This window comes from Pristiophorus japonicus, chromosome 12 (genome assembly GCF_044704955.1).
Source record: "Pristiophorus japonicus isolate sPriJap1 chromosome 12, sPriJap1.hap1, whole genome shotgun sequence".
In the NCBI taxonomy this organism is placed as follows: domain Eukaryota; kingdom Metazoa; phylum Chordata; class Chondrichthyes; family Pristiophoridae; genus Pristiophorus; species Pristiophorus japonicus.
The window spans coordinates 132,225,876-132,242,386 of record NC_091988.1 but is presented as its reverse complement, the minus strand read 5'-3'; the positions used below and the strand labels follow the sequence as shown (position 1 = coordinate 132,242,386).

The window sequence follows — 16,511 nt, the reverse complement described above, 5'->3', positions numbered from 1 at the left end:
CACTCCATCATCACTAAATACAGATTATCTGGTTATTGGCTGCGAGAATTTCCTACAATACAACTGTAAGCGCTTCATTGGCTGAGAAGCGCTAAGGGACGTCCTGAGATTGCAAAAGGCGCTACACAAATGCAAGGCTTTTTTTCATATCCTTGTCCCAGACCTCAACTTGTCCCAGTTATTGAATTCAATTCCACAACCAGCCATGGTGAGGTTTGAACTCAGGATCTGTGGGTTCCTTGTCCAGTAGCATAACCAGTACAGTGCTGAGGGAGCGCTGCACTGTTGGAGATGCTGTCTTTCGGATGGCCCCATCTGTTCTCTCAAGTGGATATAAAAGATCTCACGGCACTTTTTTTTTTGAAGAGGAGCGGGGGAGTTATCCCCGGTGTTCTGGTCAATATTTATCCCTCAATCAACATAACAAAAACAGACTATCTGATCATTATCACATTGCTGTTTGTGGGAGCTGGTTATGCACAAATTGGCTGTAGTGTTTCCCACATTACAACAGTGACTACACTCACAGAAGTACTTAATTGGCTGTAAAGCGCTTTGAGACATCTGGTGATCGTGAAAGGCGCTATATAAATCCAAGTCTTTCTTTTTTCCCTACTGTACCCAGGCGATCATTTTTTTAAATCTTAAAAAGGTGTAGGATCCTTGCAGATGGGTGTCTTCACCAAGGCTTCTTCGGCAGCACCTCCCAAACCCGTGACCTCTATCACTTAGAAGGACAAGGGCAGCAGGCGCATGGGAACACCATCACCTGCAAGTTCCCCTCACACACCATCCTGACTTGGAAATATGTCGCCGTTCCTTCATCGTCGCTGGGTCAAAATCCTGGAACTCCCTCCCTAACAGCACTATAAGAACATAAGAAATGGGAACAAGAGTAGGCTATACAGCCCCTCGAACCTGCTCCGCCATTTAATATGATCATGACTGATCCGATCATGGACTCAGGTCCACTTCCCTGCCCACTCCCCATAACCCCTTATCGTTTAAGAAACTGTCTATTTCTGTTTTAAATTTATTCAATGTCCCAGCTTCCACAGCTCTCTGAGGCAGCGAATTCCACAAATTTACAACCCTCAGAAGAAATTTCTCGTCTCAGTTTTAAATGGGCGGCCCCTTATTCGAAGATCATGCCCTCTAGTTCTAATCTCCCCCCATCAGTGGAAACATGCTCGCTGCATCCACCTTGTCAAGTCCCTTCATAATCTTATACGTTTCGATAAGATCACCTCTCATTCTTCTGAATTCCAATGAGTAGAGACCCAACCTACTCAACCTTTCCTCATAAGTCAACCCCTCATCTCCGGAATCAACCTCGTGAACCTTCTCTGAACTGTCTCCAAAGCAAGTATATCCTTTCATAAATATGGAAACCAAAACTGCACGCAGTATTCCAGGTGTGGCCTCACCAATACCCTATATAACTGTAGCAAGATTTCCCTCCTTTTATACTCCATTCCCTTTGCAATAAAGGCCAAGATTCCTGATTACTTGCTGTACCTGCATACTATCCTTTTGTGTTTCAAGCACAAGTACCCCCAGGTCCTGCTGCACTGCAGTACTTTGCAATCTTTCTCCATTTAAATAATAACTTGCTCTTTGATTTTTTTTCTGCCGAAGTGCATGACCTCACACTTTCCAACATTATACTCCATCTGCCAAATTTTTGCCCACTCACTTAGCCTGTCTATGTCTTTTTGCAGATTGTTTGTGTCCTCCTCACACATTGCTTTTCCTCCCATCTTTGTATCGTCAGCAAATTTGGCTACGTTACATTCAGTCCCTTCTTCCAAGTTGTTAATATGGATTATGGGAGTACCATCACCACACGGACTGCAGCGGTTCAAGGCGGCGGCTCACCACCACCTTCTCGAGGGCAATTGGTGATGGCCAATAAATGGCAGCCTTGGCAGCGATGCCCACATCCCGGAAGGAACAATAAAACAAAAATCTTACCGATTGCAGTGTGTCTTCTTGCCTCCGCGTGTGGCCGGGTCGGTTTATTAAGGATCGCGTGGAGAGCTTGTAATGGTTGAGCAGGCAGGTGATCACCACCACCATCACGATCATCACCACCACGATCACAATTATCTGGACAAACTCCAACTCAGCTGGAACACAACACAAAGGGACACCGTGAGAAACTGCAGCGGCTGATAGAAGCAGATCAGAGAGACACCAAACCACGCGATCGATGTTGGATTGAAATACACTGTTAGATTAATCGGCTCAGTCACAATCTCCTGAGCCGGTGAGTCTGCACCAAACGTGACGTATCCGAGATTGAGCTCCAAGAACATAATAGGCGCAGGAGTCGGCCATTCGGCCCCTCGAGCCTGCGCCACTATTCAATAAGGTCATGGCTGATCTGATCCTGGCCCTTTCATAAAACCATGCTGACTCTGCTGGACTGTATTATGATTCCTTAGTAATGGACTCCAGCATTTTCTCAAGGACAGATGTTGGGCTAACTGGTCTATAGTTTCCTGCCTTCTGTCTCCCTCCTTTCCTAAATAGGGATGTTACATTTGCAGTTTTCCAATCCGCTGGGACCTCTCCAGAATCCAGGGAATTTTGATAGTGGATGCATTGGTTATAATCTATCTCTGCAGCCACTTCTTTTAAGACCCTAGGATGCAGGCCATTAGGTCCAGGGGGCTTGTCAGTCTTTCGGCCATGGCCACCTTCGAAGCTGGTGGTGTAGCTCTCGATTATATATTTGGAGGGGCTCATATTGTAACTCCAGCACCATCATGAAGTGGTCTCTCCAATAAAGAGCGCGCGGGCGAGAGGGAGAGCAGTGCGGGACATTCAGGAGCAGGTAGTCTCAGACTGCCTCTGTGTGCCGACACTGGGCGGGGCGGCTGTAGGGGGCAGGGGGGTAAAGCTCTTGGGCAAAGTCAAACCTGTGCAAAAGCGTTGAGGTGGGAGTGGGTGGTCCCAATGAAACTGCTGACCACTTTCTAAACTTCAGGCACGATTGATTTGGGAGGCCGTGGGTGCCCCCAACAGTGTCAACAAGACAAGACATTACAATTTTAACAGATGGGAGGGAAACTCGAAGAACAACTTGTATTTATATAGCGCCTTCAACGTAGTAAAAGGTCCCAAGGTGCTTCACAGAAGCGTGATCAGACAAAATGTGACACCGAGCCACACGAGGTGGTATTAGGACAGGTAACCAAAACATTGGTCAAAGAGGCAGGTTTTAAAAGGCAGAGAGAGAGAGAGAGAGAGAGAGAGAGAGAGAGCGAGCGAGCGAGCGAGCGAGCGAGCGCGAGAAGGGAATTCCAGCGTTTAGGGCCTTGGCAGTTGAAGGCACCCGCCACTGATGAAGCGATTAAACTCAGGGATGCGCCTGGGCAGCATGTGAGGAGCGCACAGATCTCGAAGGGTTGTAGTGGAGCTTTCTCCTGGTCATACAAATTGGGCACTACAAAGGCTGGAGGCTACACTCCCAGCAGTGCTGCATTTGCAGCCAAATGCAAGTCCCAGACTGGCCTTGAAGCAGCTCCAGTCCGTCCATGCATGGTGAGTGGTCGCAGGAGAGAGAAAAAAGTCCTTCTGTTTCAAGAAAAGTAAGTGTTGAGCTTCTTGGTAGTCTGTCGTATCCAACAAAGATGTTGTTGTGCTAATCATCAATGGCATGTATCTTCAAGTGGCTGTATAGGCCAATTCTGGATGCACATAGTCTCTTGCATGTCGGACAAGGGAATTTCGATGTACCTGATGCTGACAGTACTGCCACCTGATGTCGTCTATCTCTAGTGTCCCGCAGGTGTTGACATCTGCTTTCTTTGAAGGTCTGGCAGGCAGTCCTCGTGAGGGTTCACCACTGGATTTTATTAGCTGCTGTATTCTCGAGGTCCTTTGGTCGGATGCCACAGTACTGGAGGTTAGCCTTGATGCAATCTTTGTTGCGCTTGCGGGGGCACCCCTGGTGTCTTCTACCTTCACAGAGCTCGCTGTGAAGAAGCTGACGAGGGATCCTTGACTCATCCATGCGGATGACATGTACAGTCCACCGGAACTAGGCTCACATGATCATCACCTCGATGCTAGTTATTGTGCTCTCTCCAGAACCTCAAAGTTTGACACCCGGTCTTGCCAGCGTATGTGGAGTATAGATCTGAGACTGCGCATATGGAAAGCTTCCAACTTTTTGATGTAACGCCTGTAGGGTGTCCAGGTCTCACATCCATAAAGGAGAGATGAGAGATCGACTGCTCTATACACCAACAGTTTAGTTGACAGTCGGATGTGGTGGTGACTCAACACCTTAGTGCGCAAGCGACCAAGTGCCTGGCTGGCTTTACAGATCCTTGCATCAATCTCCTTGTCCAAGGATCCATCACTTGATATGGTGCTGCCAAGGTACTTGAAGCTGTCCCCACTGACTTTAGTTGTATACTGCCGATAAAGACTGTGGGAGCAGGTGCTGTGGTGCCAGGGGCAGGCTGATAGAGAACTTCGGTTTTACTAAGGCTGATGGTTAGGCCAAACAATTCTGTTGCCTCAGCAAATTTGCTGAGTATGAACTTAAACACTAAGTAAAGCATCAGGTTTTATTTTGCAGCACCTGACTGTACCACTCTACAGGGAAGTCCTCACTTTGACTGTACACTTACTGTAGTGGAAATTGGGAACTCTCTCCCCAAAAAGCTGTCGAGGCTGGGAGGGGTCAATTGAAAATTTAAAAACAGAGATTTGGGTTGTGTAAGGTTATTAAAGGGTGTGGAGTTAAGGTGGGTAAATGTAGTGGAGATACAGATCAGCCATGATCTAATTGAATGTTGGAGCAGACTTGAGCTACTGAATAGCCTCCTCCTGTCTTTCCGCTCCCACCCCAATCTCCACACATTTCTGACTGCAGGAGGACTTCCATCTCCTTTAAAAGACACAACTTACTCCATGGCAGACTAAAGTTGTGCTGGTGACATTTCGAGAGCACACGGCAAAATAGAAATGACAGAATGGTTTTGTCACTGGAAAGTACACAGGTATTGCCAGTATTCCCTTGGCAATTTAGTATTAGTACCCCGGGTCCTGTACAATAGCCCACTACACATGGTCCTGGCTCAACACCCCTCACCCCCACATTCAGTTAAGTAACTCACCTGGTTCCACTCTGATCTGTCTAATCGTAGCCAGAGATTTAGCTGTAATGGCTTTATCCCCCACTCCGCATTGTTACCTCTGGTGTCCCCCAGGATCTATCCTTGGTCCCCTCCTATTTCTCATCTACATGTTGCCCCTTGGCGACATCATCAGGAAACACAATGTCAGTTTCCACATGTACGCTGATGACACCCAACTCTACCTCACTACCATTTCTCTCAACCCCTCCTCGGTCTCTAAACTGTCAGACTGCTTGTCCGACATCCAATACTGGACGAGCAGAAATTTCCTCCGATTAAATATCGGGAAGACCGAAGCCATTGTTTTCGGTCCCCGCTACAAACTCCGTTCCCTAGCCACTGACTCCATCCCTCTCCCCAACTTCTGTCTGAGGCTGAACCGCACTGTTCGCAACCTTGGTCCCATATTTGACCCCGAAATAAGCTTCCGGCCACATCGCCGTAGCATTATTAAAACCGCCTATTTCCACCTCCGTAACATCGCCCATCTCTGCCCCTGCCGAAACCCTCATCCATGCCTTTGTTACCTCCAGTCTTGACTATTCCAACCCATTCCTGGCTGGCCTCCCACATTCTACCCTACGTAAACTTAAGGTCATACAAAATACAGGTGTCCGTGTCCTAACTCGCACCTAGTCCCACTCACCCATCACCTGTGCTCACTGACCTACATTGGCTCCTGGTTAAGCAATGCCTCAATTTCAAAATTCTCATCCTTGCTTTCAAATCCCTCCATGGCCGAGTCTCCCTATCTCAAATTTCCTCCAGCTCCACAACCACCCCCACCTCTTTGAGCAAGTTTCTCCTCAAGTGGCTCGGTGTCAAATTTTTGTCTCGTAATACTCCTGTGAAGCGCCTTGGGACGTTATACTACGTTAAAAGCGCTATATAAATTCAAGTTGTTGTTGTTTAGAGGAACATAGATTCGCCGGTGCCATTTTATATAAAGAAAACCAATCTGGTTTGTGCCATTATAACACAGTCCTGGAGAAACTTTTAATATTTAATGCTTGCCAACAGAAAACAGCTCCTTCGATTCATTTACTCATTAAAATTGCTCATGATAAACTCAACCCATCCTTTCTTTCTCTACTGCGTGCAAAGTTCATGAAATATTTAAATTGTGACTGGGAATTATAAGCCGGCCACAGAGGGTTAGTGAAAGACGAGCCCCAGCAATAGCAGGGACACCACAGTCTGTCCAGGACCAACATTAACATGGCCTTGCCCACTCTCGACCAGACTATTCCAATCTTCTCCTGGCCTGCCTCCCACCTTCCACCCTCTGTAAAACTCTGCAACCTGCCCAACGCCAAATGTTGTTCATCCATCAACCCTAATGCTCGCTGACTTACATAGAAAATAGGAGTAGTAAGTAGGCCATTCGGCCCTTCGAGTCTGCACCACCATTCAATATGATCATGGCTGATCCTCTATCTCAACACCATATTCACGCTTTCCCCCTATACCCCTTGATGCCTTTCGTTTCTAGAAATCTATCTAGCTCCTTCTTAAATATATTCAGTGACTTGGCCTCCACAGCCTTCTGTGGAAGAGAAGGTTCACCACACTCAGTAAAAAAAATTCTCCTCATTGCGGTCCTAAATTTCCTACCCCGGATCCCAAGACTGCAACCACTATTTCCAGACTTCCCAGCCAGGGGAAACATCCTCCCCACATCCAGTCTCTGTCCAACCCAGTCAGGATTGTATACGTTTCAATGAGATCCCCTCTCATTCTTCTAAACTCTAGTGAATTCCATTCCGGCAATGCCTCAGATTTAAAGTTCTCACTCTCGTTTGTCAAATCCCTCCATGGCCTCACCTCTCCCTATCTCTGTAACCTGCCCCAGCCCGACTACCCTCCAAGATCTCTGCGCTCCTCCAATTCTGGCCTCTTGCACGTGCCCGATTTGCTTCGCCCCACCATTGGCGGCCATGCCTTCTGCTGCCTCGGCCCAAACCCTGGAATTCCCTCCCTTAACCTCTCTGCTGCTCTCTCCTTTAAGACACTCCTTAAAACCCACCTCTTTCACCTTCCTATTGTCTCCTTCTTTGACTTAGCGTACATTTTTATCTGATTACGTTCCCGTGAAGCACCGTGGGACATTTTACGATGTTAAAGGCGCTATATAAATGCAATCTGCTGTTGTTGGCGGCCTAGTGACAGATAAAAAATAAAACACATCAGCTTGGGTTCCCGCGACAGGTCCATTATCGAGTGACTCAGCCACAAAAAACAAACCAAGATGACATTTATATATAGTGCTCGTCACACAATTAAATATTCTGGTGCTTTGTTTATGTGAGGGGAGGGGTGAGATTGTTGGGCAATGGAATGGAATGGAACACTTTTAGCATCATGAACTCAACATCAGATACAGTCGAACTCCCTCTGCCCCAGACGCAGGATGGCTGTACCAGCACAGCATTCCCATGCCCAAATTCAGCCATCCTCAGGGCTGCTCTTAACATACAGCCAATCTGTGCAAACCTGAAAGAACCCACACTCACGAGCAACCTGGTTGAATCTGCCCAAACTCCTTTCGCCAGAGGGGAGAGGGGAGATTGGAAATTATAAGCCGGCCACAGGGAGTTAGTGAAACTCCCTCTGCCCCAGAACCAGACACAGGATGGCTGTACCAGCACAGCATTCCCATATCCCGTGCCTCATTCAGTTAAAGTTACAGAGACCGAGCAACTCCATTGGGGGTGCAGCTTCAGACAACACTCATCTCGAGTCAGGTCTACGGGACAGAACGACAACATCCTGACACATGACGGAAAGGCAGGCGGCTAGCCAGTCCTTCATTAACTCGCTCGGCTTGGGATGCCTGGCTTGTTGCAATGCAGGTGTAGCGAGGACTGTAAAACTCATCACTGGAGATTAGAACAACTTGCATTTATATAGCGCCTTCAACATAGTGAAATGTCCCAGGGTGCTTCAGAGGAGTATAATGAGATAAAAGATTTGACACCGAGCCGCATAAGGAGAAATTAGGGCAGATGACCAAAAGCTTGGTCAAAGAAGTAGGTTTTAAGGAGGGTCTTTGAGGAAAGAGGTAGAGAAGCTGAGAGGTTTAGGCAGGGAGTTCCAGAGCTTGGGGCCTAGGCAACAGGACACTCCAATGGTGGAGCGATTATAATCAGGGATGCTCAGGAGGGCAGAATTAGAGGAGCGCAGACATCTCGGGGGTTTGAGAGGCTGGAGGAGATTAGAGAGATCAGGAGGAGCGAGGCCATGGAGGGATTTGTAAACAAGGATGAGAATTTTGAAATCAAGGCGTTGCTTAACTGGGAGCTAAATGCAAAAAAGAATGCAAAATGAAACAGGTGACGCATGTTCGAGGCTGGAGATCTGACCTCAAGAAAAGAGAAAGCGGAGGGGCAACCTGATAAAGATCTGTAAAATTATGGAGGAGGTTGTTAGAGTAAAAGTAGGGGAGAAGTTTCTCCTCGCGGGGGAGACTAAAATGAATAAATAAGACGGTCACTGATAAATCCAATAAGGAATTCAGCCGAAAATTCTTTATTCAGAGAGTGGAACTCACTACCTCAAGGAGTAGTTGAGGAAAACACCATAGATAAGTGCATGAGGGGGAAAGGAATGATGATTAGATCAGGTAGGGTGGGAGGAGGCTTGTGTGGAGCAAAGACCAGTTGGGCTGAATGGGCTGTTTCTGTGCTATAAATACTGTGTAACTATGCAAAAATTCAGCTGGACATTCAGCAGTAACACCATCCAGCCCCCTAACTTCACCCACTTCCCAACGTCCTCAGCCAGGGTGGGGAGACAAGGCCAATATCCGTCCCTCCATCACCATTAATCTCGGTCTGTGAACTTGCTACAGGAAATGTTCAAACGGAGGGGGTTAAAGGCCAGCTCTCTCCCCTCAAACCGAAGCCTAGATTTTCCGATTGTCACCAGAGTTAAGCCACTTAAAATAAATAGGTGACTGCTTGGGAGGGTGGAATCTTGCAGTGTGCCGCTAAACCCAGGTTGAAAAAAAGTCATTCGACCCATTGCATCCTTCCCTAACCCCAACTCTCCTCTCATGGACTATACTCCACACAATTACTCTGCTGAGGGAAAGTCTGCACAATGCACTCCCTCAACCCTATGTGCAACTCATCAACAATGTTCGAATCTCAGTTGGTATTTGCTGAATTCAACCTCAATGATTCAGCAGCTACAGGAGAGAAGGGGCCGGGGTGAGGAGGAAGGATGGGCATGTAAAGGAGTTAGTGAGAGACAGTTGCAGATAAATTTGCGGGATCAGAATTGTTTAAAATCAAGAAAGTTTTGAAGAACCGGGGATGCGGAAACCACCGATATAGGGCTAAACGACTACAGGCAAAGAACAGCCGCCCAGCAGAATGACCTCCCATTAGCAGCCCCCAGCAAGCAAGGTCACGGTTACATTATAACCTTACTGTTCACACAATGGCTAGAAACTGCCAGAGCAAAGTGACGTCATTGGAAGTAGTCAATGAGATTGCAGGTTTGTAAGTGCTTTTCAGTAGAGGGCATTTTGAGAGAGAGAAAGAGAGAGAGAGAGAAAAAGAGAGAGAGAGAGAAAGAGAGAGAGAGAAAGGGGGGGGGGAATAAGAAAGTCTGTAATGGGTGTTGAACTATTGGCTCAGGTGAGTGCTACTAACTGAGGGGAAAGTTAGAAGTACCTCAACAACAAAGTGCATCAGTACCACAATGCTAACTTCACCCTGCCCCTGTCTCTCTTTCATCCTCTGTGTCCTGGTTTGCCTTTCTCTCTCTCTCGCTTGGTCTGTCCCCAACGAGAACCAGTAAGGCAGTGCAGAGTGAGCAGTGCGTAATATTGCCAGCAGCCAGTGTTAGTTGCTGTGGCTGAAAGTTAAAGGGAGGTTTAAAGTCCCTTTGTCAGCATTGAAAGCCGGGACCACGATGACGCTCACACACACACACACAGGACTCCCTTCTCCATTCAGCATACGGCTGTTTTTTTTATCTTAAAAAAAAGGTCAGAGGATCGCTCAGCAGGGAAACAACCCCCTCCTTGTCCCTGTGTTAACTGCTGTCACCTCAGGCATGCTCGTCACTACCTAGACAGCTCTAAGCAGTTTGGCAGACAGACGCGGTGGACTCGAGGGCTGAGTTGAACAGTCAAGACTGCATTAGGAATTCACATCATGAAACGGCAGCCAACCTACAGCTCTGCAGACGTGATGGATTTCAACACCGAAGTTTGGGACGGCCTGTCTGGGAGTGGTGGGGGAGGTGGGGGGGGGGGGAGAAGGACGGCTGGCAATTTGCTGCCTTGCAGATCATTATATAAAAAGGCAAGGGTCCCCAGGAGGGGTGGGGACAGTGGTGTGAATGCACAATGAAGGAGGACTGAACAGCTGTCTCAGACACAATGAGAGAATAATTCAAAACAAGACCATTCTTTAAAAAAAAAAGGGGGGGGGGGGGAACTAACTCACAGCCTTGTGTCCCGACAGCGCAGGCAATCCATCCAAAAGGCCACAGCTCCACATCACACTTTTAAAGCCCACAGCCTGCAGCTCCCAGCAAACAAAAGGCGGCTACAAACATCAGCTGCAATGTGGGCTCATAAAAGCAAGCGGGGATTTCCCATCACCAAGGCAGCTCTCGGGATTGGGAGCTGTCTGTAATGCTAGCACCACTTTCAAACCCTCCCTCCCTCCCTCCACAGCAGGTGTCCCACCTTCAACATGCCCTTTGGTACGCCCAATCAAGACTTACATTTTTTTTTTTAAAAAGCACAGAAATTCATTCTAGAATTCTAGGTGTCCTGGGTCAATATCCCTCAACCACTTAAAACAGATTATTTGGTCATTCTCACATTGCTGTTTGTGAGATCTTGCTGTGTGAAAATTGGCTGCCGTGCTTCCCACATTACAAAAGAGATTGCACCTCATTGGCTGTAAAGCACTTTGGGAAGTCGTGAGGTCATGAGATGCGCTATATAAATGCCAGTTCTTTTCTTCAAGCAAAACTGACTTGATTTAGGAAACAAGGCAGGCTTGCGAGGAGGGACGTGGGAGAAGGGACCCTTGGAACTATGGGGACCGAACTCCCTCAAGGGAGGGTGGGAGTTCAGCTGATTTCCTTTCTCACCCCTCCCCCACCACCAATAGCTGGGGTTTACAGTTTGCCCAGCAAGGCGACTGGAACCTCCAAACTTCCCTCACACGCAAATGGCATTGAAGGTGGTGCAGCTCGGGGCAGGGACTCGTATCGCCAATACTGTCTGCCAGCCTGGCTCCATCCAGACCAGACATTCGCCCGCCTTGGGCTATTCCGCTGAGTGAGCCAAGGTGGGCTGGGCTACAGGTGGAACCCAGGCCAGGGAAGCAGTCTGGACCTTGAAGCGCCCCCCTGACAGAGGGCCAAGGATGATCCACCCGAGATAGGGCAAATCCCCTGGCCACAATGGTGGGCAAATACCAGATTTTCTGACCACATGGTCTCCTTAGAGCAGAAGGTTAAGGAACGATTTAAGAGAGGCATTTTGATAGAGCAAATGAGAAAATGTTTCCACTGCAAGGAAGATCAGAAGACAGATTTATGATAATTTTTTTAAAAATTGCCTAATTTTGCCAAAGCCACATTGTTATGATCTGGAATGTTCTACCTGAAAGGGGGGGGGGGGGGGGCGGGGAGGGGGAGGGTCAGATTCAGTAGTAATTTTCAAAAGGGAACTGGATATATACTTGAAAGGAAAAATTTGCAGTGCTATGGGGAAAGAACAAGGGTATTGGGACCCATTGCATCGCTCTTTCAAAGAGCCAACACAGGCACAATGGGCTGAATGGCATCGTTGTGTGCTGTATTGCCACTTGTACCAGGCAAATGGGGTGCGCTCCCACCAACCCCACTAACTCTGGCCAGGTCAGTGTTGGAGGGCACAACTGCAGCCAAATATGTCTATACCTGCCTCTTCCTACATGCAAAGTATAGACAACATAGACAATAAGTGGGTTGGAACCACATTAAATACCCTCCCACCTTATAACCCATGACTGACCTCACTGTTGAGATATGAAACTTCCCATACCCTTCAGTGTATACTGCGTTTGTTTTCACCAAAGAGCCATGTGTTCAGTGCTCACTCCACAGTCCCTTGCCCTCTCCGCGGGATTGGGTGCAAAATTCCAACAAATGAGACACTGGGACCGAGCGCACGGTTTAAATAAATCATTCAATGCACTCTGCGGGGAAAGTGGATCCGCTCAGTACAACGTGAGCCGCGGGAGAGCGGGGGAGCGGGGGAAGGCGAGACAGAGGGAGAGCCAAGGAGTTTAGTTTTAAAATGATATAAAAGTTTCAGAAACAATGCTTGTGGGAAACAGCCCCTGAACTGTGGGGCCAGCAAGGAGCTCTTCACCGTCTCCCATTAGCACTCTAGACCCCAGAGGCAGGGCAGGGGCTCCCTGGCCACAAGGGAAAGGGTAAGCGGACAGCGAGCGATTGCGGTGGCGCTGGCCGCAGCGCCCAGCTTTCCGCGGAAAGTGGTGCCGGACGCACCAACGGGAGCAACACGGCATCTGCTAATCACTGTTACCATTCAATTAGCGGGAGACCTTGCTCTATTTTTCACCAGTAATTTGTCCTCGGGGACCCTTGATAGATGCCCGATAGTTTACGAGGCAGTCAAGAGTTCTTTCTGAATGCCAAGCAAGGTCGTGGAAATTGAATTTAGCTGAATATTTTCCCCCCCCTCCTTCTGCTGGCTAATAAACAAACCGCACCGGTAGCAATTTATGAAAGGGTTAGTCCACCTCATTCCGTGATGTGACAGCCCGGGAGTTTGTGTCACGTTGGTCGCAATAGACTCTCAACATTTATAATGTTTAAAGAGAGAGGGAGAGCATCAGAAACTCATTAAATCTAGATCTGTGTGTTCACCAGATTAAGTCCCACAAACCCAGTCATGTATCGTGCCATGGGCCCAGTTTTCTCATCTCGCTGTCCATTCTTCACAGGAGTGCCTGGCAGCAGGCTATTCAACCGTGAGGGGCACCCTCACTTGCCAGCAGGGGTTGCTGGACAGTGATGGCAGGAAGCTGGGCTGACTTTGCCCCTCAGCAGCGACAGGAATTCCACCCCCCCCCCCCCCCCCACCTCTATTGTGAACCTGCCCCTCTCCCCCTTCTATTGCTGTCCTGCCCAAGATCAGCCACCTTGGGAGATACCTCCCTTGAAGCATATGCCTTAGCACGCCACAGCTATCTTTTGCATCCTATCTTTTAGAGAGGGGCCTGGACAGAGTAAAGAGAGAGAGAGAGAGAGAGAGGGAGAGGGAGAGAGGGAGAGAGACTGTTCCCATTGGCAGAAGGATGGAGAGCCAGAGGACACAGATTTAAGGTGATTGGCAAAAAGCAACGCAAGAAAAATTTTTAGTCAGCGAGTGGTTGGGATCTGGAATGCACGGCCTGAAAGGGTGGTGGAGGCAGACTCAATCTTATCTTTCAAAAGGGAGTTGAATAAGTATTTGAAGGAAAAATAGTTGCAGGGCTACGGGGAAAGGGCGGGGGAGTGGGACTTGCTTAGAGCTGGCACGGCGGGCCGAATGGTTATCTTCCATGCTGTAACCATTCTATGATTCATAACCTCCATTACATGGCAGATGAAGTATAATGTGGATAAATGTGAGGTTATCCACTTTGGTGGTAAAAACAGAGAGACAGACTATTATCTGAATGGTGACAGATTAGGAAAAGGGGAGGTGCAAAGAGACCTGGGTGTCATGGTACATCAGTCATTGAAGGTTGGCATGCAGGTGCAGCAGGCGGTTAAGAAAGCAAATGGCATGTTGGCCTTCATAGCAAGGGGATTTGAGTACAGGGGCAGGGAGGTGTTGCTACAGTTGTACAGGGCATTGGTGAGGCCACACCTGGAGTATTGTGTACAGTTTTGGTCTCCTAACCTGAGGAAGGACATTCTTGCTATTGAGGGAGTGCAGCGAAGGTTCACCAGACTGATTCCCGGGATGGCGGGACTGACCTATCAAGAAAGACTGGATCAACTGGGCTTGTATTCACTGGAGTTCAGAAGAATGAGAGGGGACCTCATAGAAACATATAAAATTCTGACGGGGTTAGACAGGTTAGATGCAGGAAGAATGTTCCCAATGTTGGGGAAGTCCAGAACCAGGGGTCACAGTCTAAGGATAAGGGGTAAGCCATTTAGGACCGAGATGCGGAGGAACTTCTTCACCCAGAGAGTGGTGAACCTGTGGAATTCTCTACCACAGAAAGTTGTTGAGGCCAATTCACTAAATATATTCAAAAAGGAGTTAGATGAGGTCCTTACTGCTAGGGGGATCAAGGGGTATGGCGAGAAAGCAGGAATGGGGTACTGAAGTTGAATGTTCAGCCATGAACTCATTGAATGGCGGTGCAGGCTAGAAGGGCCGAATGGCCTACTCCTGCACCTATTTTCTATGTTTCTATGTCTATGTTTCTATGGCTGAAAGTAGATCTGGGCTGCCTCGGATTGAAGGTTAAGGAGAGAGCGATTGTTAGCTGTGGTCAGCAGGCAGCACACTCGCCTTTGAAACATGAAGTTTTGGGTTCAAGTCCCACTCCAGAGACTTGAGCACATAAATCTAGGCCAACACTCCAGTGATGTGCTGAGGGAGTGCTGCACTGTCGGAGGTGCCGTCCTTCGGATGAGATGTTAAATATCTGCTCTCTCGGGTGGATGTAAAAAAATCCCATGGCACTATAGTATTTCAAAGAAGAGCAGGGGAGTTATCCCCGGTGTCTTGGCCAATATTTATCCCACAATCAACATAACAAAAAAACAGATTATCTGGTTATCACATTGCTATTTGTAGGAGCTTGCTGTGCACAAGTTGGCTGCCGCGTTTCCCACATTACAACAGTGACTACACTGCAATAGTACTTCATTGGCTGTAAAGCGCTTTGAGAAGTCTGGGTGGTCCTGAAAGGCGCTATATAAATGCAAATCTTTCTTTGGCCCAGTGGTGTCAGGTTCGAACTCCATGCCAGGCAGTCCCGGTGACTGAAGACTGAAGACCCAGTTCTGAATTCTGGGTTGACAACCAGCGAGATGCTCGCGTCCGGTTTTAATCAATTTAATTGGTCATTCTGCGACATAATCAACTCAACTTCCCAGGCTATAGTGGAGGAAAAATAAACCATGCAGAGCTCCCACTCCCCACTGCCTCCTGCTGGTACCTGTGCGAGGTGCAGTGAGGCACAAGCACAAGCCCAAGGGATCATAACCCAGTGCTAATTGACAACTTCAGTTAGGGGGCGGGGTAAAGAATCCATCCTCACGGTCACATACTGCCTCTAATATTATCCCTTTTCTGCCAACTCTCCAATAGACGGAGGAGGAATTTCTTCACTCAGCGGGTTGTGAATCTTTGGAATTCTCTGCCCCAGAGGGCCGTGGATGCCAAGTCTCTGAATATATTCAAGGCTGAGATAGATAGATTTTGGGAGTCTAGGGGAATCGAGGGATTTGGAGATCGGGTGGGAAAGTGGAGTTGAGGTCGATGATCAGCCATGATCTTATTGAATGGTGGAGCAGGCTCGAGGAGCTATAGGGCCTACTCCTGCTCCTATTTCTTATGTTCTTATTTTAACATGAAGTGTATAGTCATCGACTCTGTGCGACAGGCTGGGGTTAGGTGCATCACTTGCTTATCTTTCTCTTTCAGATACTGAGTGACTGTCTGTGTGGTTATCTAACGTTTTCAGTTTCAGATTTCCAGTGTTTTATAGTATTCCCATCGCCCTTTGAGCTGGGTTTTTATAACCTGGATTATAAAACATTTGCAGTGACGAGAAGCGGGAATTAAAACTGGATATTGGACTGGTGGATTTTACCAGCCTGGCCAGACGGAGCAGTACCAGGTGTAAAACGTGCCCGTTCACAGAGCAGATGGATGAAGGCATCAACTCACAAGCGGTTTGGTCTCCGGATTCCTCGTCTCTAGGAGATCAATAACCTTTCATGTATGGGAGGGAGTCTGGGAACCAAGGACAAGTCCAGCAGATATGGCTCAATAAACACTTTGAACCACTCTGCAAGCAAGGTGTTCTGAACAAACCTCCTCCCAAAGATTAAGAAGCACTTGCCTCTTTCCCCGCCTGCCAACAATTTCTCGGTCTGAAGAGTTACTTGCTCGGTTTGCACACCGGATTTATACAGCTTTCTCTGCACTCCCTCCCCACAAGTCACACAGTCTTTAAATGGCATCATGTTACCTGTGTCTTTTTGGCAATGATAAATGTGTGCGTGTGGTGGGGGGGGGGAGGAAAGAGACCAGAGAGAAAGGGAGAGACAGACACAGAAAAACGAGACACAAAGAGAAAGACA

General features: G+C 48.0%; 1 protein-coding gene across 2 annotated transcripts in view; it reads right to left on the bottom strand.

The window, feature by feature from the left end:
• LOC139277457 (protein TMEPAI-like) overlaps positions 1 to 16,511 on the bottom strand; it is a 101,326-nt gene that overhangs the window by 16,904 nt on the left and 67,911 nt on the right. For both annotated transcript variants that reach the window (XM_070895932.1, XM_070895933.1), the window contains exon 2: positions 1,975 to 2,129. In XM_070895932.1, coding sequence (XP_070752033.1) covers positions 1,975 to 2,129 — 155 coding nt within the window. The remainder of the gene's footprint in view (positions 1 to 1,974; positions 2,130 to 16,511) is intronic.